The sequence below is a fragment of the Quercus robur genome, chromosome 6, assembly GCF_932294415.1.
Source record: "Quercus robur chromosome 6, dhQueRobu3.1, whole genome shotgun sequence".
Taxonomy (NCBI): domain Eukaryota; kingdom Viridiplantae; phylum Streptophyta; class Magnoliopsida; order Fagales; family Fagaceae; genus Quercus; species Quercus robur.
Window position 1 is genome coordinate 6022778 of NC_065539.1, and position 11211 is coordinate 6033988.

Below are 11211 nucleotides of genomic sequence, written 5' to 3' on the forward strand. Positions count from 1 at the left end.
TGCCAAACCCATCAATTAGGATTGTTAATTCACATGTCGAAAATGTCGACGGAACTCAAAACTGTGTTGAACCCCTCGGCTTTGGCTGTTGTTTATCAGTTTAGTTTATTTTTTTGGGTTCCAAAATAATGTTAAGGGTTCAATGAACCAATTGTCAATTGTTGATTTAGAATACTAACCAAGTGACATAGATATAGATATATTCTCACTCTATCTATAAACTAATCCATTAATTATTGATTTTTTTTTTATATATATAAAAAGTTGATAGTCTCTCTGTACCGAAATTTCACACCCTTCCTCTTCATCCTCTATCATGATGGATCCAAATAAATGAGAAAGTGTGTATTTTTTTTTTTTTTTTTTAAGAAAAGGATAACCAGATATGTGAAGTTTTATTAAGGTAAAAATTACAAATTACACATTTTAAGTTTGATCAATTATCATTTTGTTTTTATAAGTTTCACTTTTGTCATTTTAATTATGTAATTTCACACTTGTTGTCAACATTAGTACTTCCTTCACTCCATTAAAAAATTTGCGATGAGAGAAAATGTAAACTTATGAGACTACAATGACAAAAAGTAAATTTATAAGATCAAAATTATAAATAAAAGAAAAGAAACTAAAAAGATTAAAGTGACAATTAACCAAACTTAAAAGGGTGTTATTATTATTATTATTATTATTATTATCTCATTAATTATTGTTGTATATCGTATACACCATTCATAATTATAATTCTACACCAAATTATTATAGAGAAAAATTCTATAAGAATAGTTCCAAGATGTGCGAGAAGTTTCGAATCCTTAAAGCCAGCTCCTTTAGTAGTCCTTATCCCGGTAGTAAAGGTTATTTTGGTCATAAAACTCCGTTGAACTTTGACAAGCCTCGTGGGTTTTTTTAATTCAAGTCCAACACAACACTTCCCGTGTGAATTCACTTTTGTCTCCGAGTCTGTCCTCTCTCTCCGAGTACAATAGTTCGATCAACCAAAAAAAAAAAAAAAAAAAAAGGAACAAGTATTTTTGGTCTGCAAGAGCAAATAGCAAAAATAAAAAAAACTCTTCACATTGTTCGAGGCTGATCGCAGTTCGGTTAGCCTAGTGATCTCCGCTATTTTGATGGGCACTCTGTCGCACGCGATCACTCCCAAACTCGCTCTTCCCGGCCACGACTTCTCTTCTTCTTCTTCATCTTCTTCTTACTATGGACTCACCTTCCCCTCCTACTTGAACTCCCGTTTTCAGGGATCGAATTCAACAACCAGACTCGCCAAGAAGATCCGGGTGTCTGCCGAGTCAGCCAAGCACAGGCCCGCCATTGATTTCAGTGATCCAGACTGGAAATCCAAGTTTCAAAACGACTTCGAGACTCGCTTCAACATCCCTCACATCACTGATGTCTTCGACGACGCCGTTTCCATTCCCTCCACTTTTTGCCTCAGAATGAGGTCTGCTTCTCTCTCTCTCTCTCAATTTTTATTAAGTTGTTGTTCATGTAAACGCACTTCAAGTAGTTCAATAAGCTTTAGTGATTGTGTTATCATAGCAAAATTGCAAACTATGTATGAATTGGAACATTCCGAAAATCTCTGGAATTTTTGGTTCATTGCGTTGCTGATTCAACTAAAAATAGCTTAAACTCTATAAATACATGGTATTTATGAATATTAAAAAAAAAATTAATATAATACTACGAATTTTGAAAATCTAACTACTGGATTGCATGTTCTTTACTCATTTAACAATCATATGTTTATATGATTTATAAACTTATTTTTTATGCATGATTTTATACTATAAAAACTTACAATTTAAACAATTGATTGATGACATAGCTATTGATTTTTGTTCTTCTTTAAATTTTGTAAATCGTGGAGGATATAAGAAGAAAATGTGATCCCATGCTAGATTTGTTGTTGTAGCTTTAGGCTAGTTTGTGGTCAAACTTTGTCCTTTATGAATGTGCTTTGAATTTTAAATTTAATTTTAATTATTTTATTTGTAATATGTGTTGACAGGACACCAATATCAGAAGAGTTTGCAGGAGGTTACCCATCAGATGAGGAGTGGCATGGTTACATAAATAAAAACGACAGGGTACTTCTTAAGGTATATATTTTTTATTTCCTATATATTAAGTATTAACATTGTAGCCATGAGCCTTGTAGCTCAATTGGTGCCTCGGATGATTTCAACGAAGACATCCAATTCAGGGAATCCTGACTATTGAATTATCAACAAAAAAAAAAAAAAAAAAGTATTGACATTGTATGTTTGTCATTAATTTACTCTAATAACATTATAATTTGTAATTTGATTTTGATGACCCTAAGTTTGTACTTTTGGAAAATATACACGTTTTGGTCCCTCAAGTTAGAGTCAAGTTTTATTTTAGATCCTAAAATATGAAATTTAAATATTTAGTTCTCAAAAAATTGTAAATTACAAAGCTAGTCCTTCTATAAATTTGCCATTATAATTCTTGCTTATATGAAAACTTTTGGCAATTCCACGTGACACTCTGTTATAACAGCGTTGTTATGGAAGGACTAACTTGGCATGTTTACTATTTTTTGAGGATTAGAAAATAACTATTCAATATAAAGGCTATAAAATAGATCCTGACTCAAATTGTAGGGACCAATCATATACTTTCACCTTCTTCTTTGTTTTCAAGAAAAAAAATTATATATGATGCGGAAGATGCTAGTTGTGTAAGATGATGATAATGGGAAAACTTGAAATCAATATTGTCACAAAGCTTCAAGATAACTATAAAAAGATGAATAATTTCAAGAAATCAATATGAGATTTGATTGCTGCAAAGTATTTTTGATGGAGGCAAATGGACTAATAAACGAATGCAAGTTAAGTGTAGAAATCCAAAGTACAAATTTCAATTTTTGGAAGTTGAGGAAATTCATTTTTTTCCTTTCATTCTTGCTATGTTTTTAGGACATTATAGCCCTATATTTCACTTAGATGTGAGTTTTTTAGAACTTGCTAAATTTTAGATGCCACCTCATTGTTCATATTTAGGGCACCAAGAAAAATATTTGTATATATTCCCATGCAAAATGCTAGGGATGTGATATCTTTTCTGTCAAGCTATTTACTTCCACTTTTTTTGTAATTTTCCTTTTCATTCAATATTTCAGGTCATACGCTACTCGTCACCTACATCTGCTGGTGCTGAGTGCATTGATCCTGATTGTACTTGGGTAGAACAATGGTAACTATCTATCCTTAACTCTCTTTTAGATGATTGTGAAAATTCAGAGTATGCGTTTGGTGGCAATGATTAGAAAATTCTTTAAACATTCAATGTTGCTTTCAGAAAAATATATGATATTGTTGATGTACTAGTATAACCTAGAGTGAATGGCGATCTATAGAGGCTTGCCAATGATAAATTTTTTGTGGACATACAGCAGTAGTGATGATGGGTGGTGGTTTGGCTCTCATGGCCTAGAAGTTCGCAAAACGCAAAGACATTATGAGAAAGATGGGAGAGTTACATAAATGTGTAGGTTTTAACTGGGATCAAGCTAGGATAAAGTTTCAAGAAGGCTCCTTTTTCTTTTCTTGGTGAGTCATGGAGTAATTACCTGTCTTTGCTGTCAATAGGCAATCATGGAGGGGTATTATGGCCTAGAGAGGCAATGCAAAGGGATTTTAGTTTTTTTCAGATGATTCCATGATCAAGAATATAGGTTGCCTTGAGAATTTTCTAAAGAAGTCAATGAGCTATAGCTCAAATAACACTTCCTCTTCCCACAAGAACGGGTGAAGGGTGAGAGCATGGGTTTAAAAGCCATTGAATGAGTGTGTAATTTATCTATAAAAAAAGTTACCATAACTTGTGGCTTTGATTCGACCAACCATTTCTTGGAATTTGCACAAGAAAATGTACTCTTGGATTTCTGTTGAGATATGTGTGATTCCATAGAGTCTCTAGGGAGTGGTTGTTCCCACAGTTAAAGTTGGATTTTCTCTCTGAAGGAGTTGCAACACACTGACTTGGCATTTCTGTAATTATTATGCTGACTGATAACAGTTTGATACATATCCAGTAGTTTCTACAATTTGTAAATTTAAACTCATTCTAGAAAGAACAAAATATAAGCAAAGCATGTTGAGAAAAGTTTCCTGCAAATGAGCTTTCATCAGTATTGAAAAGAAGTGAAATGTCGCATGTAGTCATATTTTAACTTTTTACAAAACTCTCTCAGGAAATTGACATGTGTGTGTGTTTGGTTTATGCAATATCAGATTTCGTTTAAACTATGACTTAATAATGTGATGCATTGGAACTTGGCAGGGTTCATCGTGCTGGGCCTCGGGAGAAAATATACTTCAGACCAGAAGAAGTGAAAGCAGCAATTGTAACTTGTGGGGGGCTCTGCCCTGGTCTCAATGACGTCATCAGACAGGTCATTGTTATGACTCTTTTGTGGCGGTCATTCATTACATTGATTATAGTTTTATCCTCATCAAATTTGCAATCTTATTTGAATAAATTATCATTTATCATTTAGAGTAGTCTCGTACATTGTGGAAATCATGCAGCATCTTAATTTGTATTGTCTGGTCTAGTTTCTGGCATTTCTTTGTACTTCAATTAAAACTTTGCTTGATAGTATCTCTTGAGCTTCACAAATTTCCATGCTTAAAAACAACAACACTAGAATTATATTGCTATATATTAAAAATTCCCTTGAGCATAGTACTGCTCTAAATGAAAACTTGAGTTTAATCTGCATTCTTAGAACCTTCTTGAATGCAATAAACATGCACCCAGTATTTTGAGGCTGTAAGTATGTAACAGCTTACTCTAAATTCTGGCAATGGTGGTGCCAAATATTCATTTGAAGTTACAGAAATTAAATAAATAAAAATAAAAAATAAAAAGGAAAAAATCGATTGGTGTATAGCATTTTCAAAATGGATTTCTTTTGAACCCCCATATGGGTATATCTAGTCAGAATGCCTAAGATTTTTTTTTTTATTATAACCACTTAAATCATATTCTGCTGCAGATTGTCATTACCCTTGAAATATATGGTGTAAAAAAGATTGTAGGTATTCCCTTTGGTTATCGTGGATTTTCTGCCAAAGAATTAAATGAAATGCCGGTATGTAATCTCTCCTTTGTAATATTTTAAACATTAATTGTATCATAAAAAATTTTCTATGTATTTGAGATAAATGCATGTTTTAATCTCTGGAACTATGGTTAGAGTTGTAGATTAATTTGTTTAGGTTTTGACTTTGATCATCAGCTATCAAGAAAAGTGGTTCAGAATATCCATCTTTCTGGTGGAAGCTTGTTAGGTGTTTCACGTGGAGGACCTAGCATTAGTGAAATTGTGGACAGTATGGAGGTGCTCATTTAATCTTTCTTAACTGTTTCAAAATTGCATCTTAATTCCTGGAAGTGATAGAAGTCATCTGATTTATATTTTGCATGTTAATGCCAGGAAAGAGGAATCAACATGCTTTTTGTGTTGGGAGGGAACGGCACGCATGCTGGGGCCAATGCAATACATAATGAGGTTATTAAGCCTGTACTTTTGCACTAATTTTGCTCACCATTTGATTTAGTTTTCTCATGCATTGTTAAGATATTCTTTCCAGAATGAAATCTGCACAGAGAAGCTTTTCCAGATGCAAAATATTGCTTCTGAGTTGTTTATCTAGTTCCCATTACAAGTTCATGTTATAAAGTCAATTAAATAAATGAATGATATTAACAAAATAAATAATGTGAACATACATTTGAATGCAATATACTGTAAAATATCAGTGCTGTCTTCATCTTCAAGGCTAATGGAAATGAGATAATGATGTACTTCTACTTATCCCCCACAAAAAATAATGTACTGCTGTATCAAGAAGATAATAACATCAAGAGCCAATGAGCTCTCGCCTAAGTGGCACCTCCTCCCCTAGTGAAAGCAAGGAGGAGGGTGAGGTCGTGGGTTCAAGACCCAATGGATGTGTAACTTACTAATAAACAAATCTTACAGGATGTGCAGTTGTGGCTCCTTCCTGAATTTGTCTTTACAAGTTGCTAGTGCTTGCTCTATTTCCTTCTAGGGGCTTGCCTTTTATCCTTCCTGAGGTCTAAGTTCATATATCTTCTGCTTTCAGTGCCGTACGAGACGGATGAAGGTGGCTGTAGTTGGTGTGCCAAAAACTATCGACAACGATATTCTGCTGATGGATAAAACTTTTGGTTTTGATACTGCTGTTGAAGAAGCACAAAGGGCAATAAATTCTGCATATATAGAGGTACTTCACATGCATTTTAAGTTGCCATTGCATATATTTATGTTTCTCAATTACTGTTTCCTGCTGAATTATTTCCTGGTGTTGATCCACTCATGGTGAAATGAAAAAGAAATTGGCCTCAAATCTTGTTTTAGGCACACAGTGCTTATCATGGTGTTGGCATTGTGAAATTGATGGGCCGTAGCAGTGGATTTATAGCTATGCATGCAGCCCTATCGAGTGGACAAATTGACATATGTTTGATTCCTGAGGTACTTTTTTTCAATCAGATTCCTGAGGTACTTATTACTAGTGGTCATTTGGATGCTTATTTTTGTTAGCCATTACTAAAACTGCTTATATGCACATTTAAGGTACCTTTTAATTTGGATGGGCCTCATGGTGTTCTGCGACATCTTAAATACCTAATTGAGACAAAGGGTTCAGCAGTTGTCTGTGTAGCAGAGGGAGCAGGACAGGTAACTTGCATAAGGATTACATATTTTTGGTTTTAGGTTGAATACTATTACTGATCAGGTGATAGTCATTGTGCAGTCCTTTTTTGGCTTCAATAAAAACTATGACGAACCATTTTTGTACATTCCACAACATCGCATAAATGTTATAACTTCTTCCTGATATCTTCCCCCTAAGACAGTAAAATTTTTCATTCTTTGTTTTTTCCTGATGCAGGATTTTCTTCAGAAAACTAATGCTAAGGATGCATCTGGAAACGTTGTATTTGGAGATATCGGTGTACACATTCAACAAGAGGTTGGTGGTTGTGTTTTGACTTAATTCATGTGATCTTGATCTCCATGACACTAGAGACAACCGAAGTCAGTGGGTTGATGAACAATGAGATGACTTGACTGAATGTCTAACGTGTTAGATCAGTTGATATGTGTTGCATAGATAAAAATAGATTGCTGTTTGACCTTGTACTTGTCATTTGTCAGAGAGTTAAAAATATGCTATCTTCAAGCCTTCAGGATCTAAGTTCTGTTAGTGTCTTTTGCCAAGACTACATTTTGTGAGTTGACTCCTTTGATGTTATGTGCAGTGCACAAGACCATGTGCTTCTGTACTTTAGCTGGAAATAATTGGTTATCCTCCCTTTTTTTTAATTATCAGAATTGGAGATAATTTTATTAATTATTACTGATCGTGTATTTTAAAACATTTAGCCCATGTTGCATTTGTCTACTGCCTATCTCATTATTTCTCAAATTCTCTCCCTCTCTCACACTTCCTGTTTAAAACTCTGTTTTCTTGATGGATATGTTGTGAGAGGCTGCGTTGATATCTCTGAATTCAATCATGAAAAGACTTGGAGGTTCTATTCTAATTACTCAGATACAATCTTACCTAAGATGGCATCATCAAAATATGGGATAAGTTTCAATGATGACATAGCTATGGTGGCTATCTTGTGTTACTGAATCTGATAGCATATATTCTTTCAAATATTTTATATTGAACTTAATGTTGACACTTTTGCATTTTCTACCATATTAAGCAATATTTCAAAAGGCACAGGTGCTTTTGAGTCAGCATAATATTTTATTCTGTTGTGTATAATCTTTCTTGCTTCCAAAGAATTACTAGTATTCTGGGCAACTCAATTTTTTTTCTTTTTTGGAATCCTTTCATGTGTACTCTACATTCATTGGGCTTACTCTATTTACTGATATCTAATTACCATTATTTTGTCAGATTAAAAAAGCTTTCAAGGCGATTAGTGTTCCAGTTGATGTGAAGTATATTGATCCCACATACATGATCCGTGCATGCCGTGCAAATGCATCAGATGGAATTCTATGCACTGTACTAGGACAAAATGCTGTGAGTCACTCTCTCTCTCTCTCTCTCTCTCTCTCATAGTAATTGTTAAGCTTTGTCTAAAAATTTTAAGCTAATAAGAATAAGTGAATTTGATCATTTAACGATTATTCTAACACTCCCCATCATTATGGGTCCAAACTCCGCTCACTGAGTGGACTCAACACATGTAATTTGTAAATTTTTAAACAAGAGGTAAAGTAGAGAGTAGAGACAATGTTCGAACTCAAGACCACATGCTTTGGTACCATGTGAAATTACCACTTGTCCCAAAAGATTAAGCTGATTGGGAATGGTGAATTTACTCACTCAACCATTATTCTAACAGTAATATATAGTCTCTCTACTGCCTGGATAAGTAGCAGTTCACAGGTGTAGGGATTTCAATAGTGATGGCCAGAGACTAGCCTACAGCTTAGCATCTCTTACTTGGTAGGTCTGGGGAATGTAATCAACGGCTTCATCTTGTTTAAACCCAATTCACAAGAATATCTTAAGTAAAAACATAGGACCAAGAAGCAGTAAATGACATTTCTCAACAACCCTACTAGCAACCAATCCCTTAGTGGGGACTGCTTTGACATTGAAGCTGGGCAAGTAGATCACCTGAGGAAAATAAACATCTTTTGTTTGGGTTATTTACAATGCGATGAACCAAGATCAAGACTTTCATCACAAAATAGGATGCTTTATCATTATCAAGGTTGGACCAGTTTTCTGGGTTTGGTTCAATAATAATTGGTGGTACCAGTGAGGTTTTTGGCAAACCAAAAAACTGATTAAATTCTTATATAAGCTGAACCAAAAATAAAACAAGTTCAAAATCGAATTGGTTTTACATCCAGTATGTCTAGACTTTAAGTTAGAACCAAATAAAATAAGTTCAAAATTGAATTGGTTTTATATCCAGTACGTCTAGACTTAGAACCAATCACGTTGGGTTATGTACATGAAATGCCAAATTTATAACTGATTTTTAGTGGAAATGTGCATGTGAAACCTAAGAAGCACAGATATGACATGACACGAGACACAACAGTTAATTATTTATTTATTTATATTGCTCTGTATATTTTATATATTTTAAAGCTTTTTTTTTTTGTTAAATAGCGATAATAATTAAAATTATTGTAACTAACTATCAAATTAAAAAATAAAATAAAATATTGTAATGAAAGCATGTGATAATAATTATAAATTTTAAGTTTTGTAAGTATTTTAACAATATCCCCTTTTTCCATTCAGCTAGAGATTTAGAAATGAAAAGCATTAATTACATTGTCAGCCTGGTCTTTTTTAAAATAAAAAATAAAAATGACACAGTAGATGGAGGATGACAGTAAGCAGCGAGAGCAGATGGGCTTAAACCATTAAAAAAAAAACCCCACTATGTGCATGCATAACTTAAAAATTAAAAATTAAATAAAAGGTTTGTTACAAAATAAAAATTGAAGTAAGTAGAAGTTCTTTTCAGAAAAGGATTGAAACTTTACAGTTTCTAGTTAGGATCTTTATTTTTTTTTAAGTAATTGAAAAAATCTTTATTGAAGAGAATAACAAACAAAGCATCCTGTGTACATAGGAAGTGTACTAGGTTTGCTACGAGCATCATCTAGAGTTGCACATATATAGAAATTCCTTCAAGTTAGAAAAAAAGTGACCACTTGAAGCAGTCATCCAGTCATACACACAGTGAAATAAAAAACAGTCTTAAATATAGTTAGGAAATTTTATCTCTTATTGACATCTATGGACCTGGTAGTTCCAGCTGTGTACTTTGGTCCTGTTCAGAAATTGGTTCAGCAAATATATTTATTCCAGGGTTGGATTAGAAATTGTCTTTTGTAATTGCATCTATGCTCAATTTGGCTGGGCCATGTAAGATTGTGGCTTGATCAGGGCCCTATTTAACTCAACCTCAAACTTGCCTTGTTTCAATAGGCAAGCCTATGAGAGCTCAAGCATGCCTGAGTTGGCAGGCTGAGATCTGGCAGTTTCAGCGATTGATCAAACTTATTCATTTTGACTTGGCCAAAGTTCAAGTGAGCATCGCTCAAATCACCTAGGGTTTGCTAGTCATTTCATATATAGGGTTGTTCTTTAAGTGCCTCTTTCACTTGTTTTCAGATTTCCTTTAGCTTTTTCAAGTCTTTTGCGACGGTTCAGTCCTGCTAATGTCTATTCAATATGGATGTGGGTTTGGCAGGTTCATGGCGCATTTGCTGGATATAGTGGCATTACTGTAGGCATATGCAACACTCACTATGTCTACCTTCCAATTCCTGAAGTCATTTCTTATCCCAGGCTGGTGGACCCCAACAGTAGAATGTGGCATCGATGCTTGACTTCAACAGGCCAGCCTGACTTTATCTAATAATTTTATTTAAGTTATAAGACTTGAAAATATATCTATATAAGCTCCCAAAGAGTATAGTCTAGGACAGATACCAGCATCAAAAGGTTTTTTGTTAGTCTGGTCACCGCATGCTGTAGAAGAAATAAATATCAAAGGATTACATTCCCTCTACCAAGCAAAGATGAGGGAATATTTTTGATTCATTGCTCTCAGATTTCGTTGGCAATAAAGTTCCAGAGGAATCATCTGGCAATTTATACTTTAGATTTAATGTTTATTACAATGATTTGTACAAAATTTGTTGTAACTATGAAATATGTCAGCCACAATTAAAGACTATACAAATAGACCCTTCCGTAGTGGTCTAGCTTATAAAATTTAGTTGCATTTTTTGGATCATATTTACTTGAGTTTAAATTATCAGCCCTGAGACTCCAATAAGTAATGTTATATTTGATTGTTGGGCTATTACGAAACATGTTCATAACATTCTGTGAATGAAACGAGAATATATGGTTTAGTAGAAATATAAGAAAAAATAGGATGTGGAATGAAGAAATAAGATTAAAGATAAAGAGTCGGTCCCATTGGTGAAATGATGTGAGAGTTTTGTTTTGATGAATAAGCAAATTTATTTTAAAAGAAACGTGTGTATCAAATACAGCATAAAAACACTAAAAAAGAACCAGCTAGGCCAGCCGGTATCTCAAAGACAAAAACAAAGGCAAACGG

General features: G+C 33.9%; 1 protein-coding gene across 1 annotated transcript; it reads left to right on the forward strand.

The window, feature by feature from the left end:
• The first annotated feature begins 938 nt into the window (after positions 1-938).
• Positions 939-10878, forward strand: LOC126732456 (ATP-dependent 6-phosphofructokinase 5, chloroplastic). Its single transcript, XM_050435307.1, has 13 exons — positions 939-1456; positions 2027-2117; positions 3167-3240; positions 4330-4441; positions 5048-5143; positions 5291-5392; positions 5489-5563; positions 6162-6302; positions 6437-6553; positions 6656-6760; positions 6975-7055; positions 7998-8126; positions 10330-10878. Exons 1-13 carry the CDS (start codon positions 1128-1130, stop codon positions 10495-10497), a joined length of 1620 nt encoding a protein of 539 aa, XP_050291264.1. The 5' UTR covers positions 939-1127; the 3' UTR covers positions 10498-10878.
• The last annotated feature ends 333 nt before the right edge of the window (positions 10879-11211 follow it).

Coding starts and splice junctions, on each gene's coding strand:
- LOC126732456 (XM_050435307.1), top strand. CDS start 1,128: ATGGGCACTCTGTCGCACGCGATCACTCCCAAACTCGCTCTTCCCGGC. Junction 1,457..2,026: donor ACTTTTTGCCTCAGAATGAG/GTCTGCTTCTCT, acceptor ATGTGTTGACAG/GACACCAATATCAGAAGAGT. Junction 2,118..3,166: donor ACGACAGGGTACTTCTTAAG/GTATATATTTTT, acceptor TCAATATTTCAG/GTCATACGCTACTCGTCACC.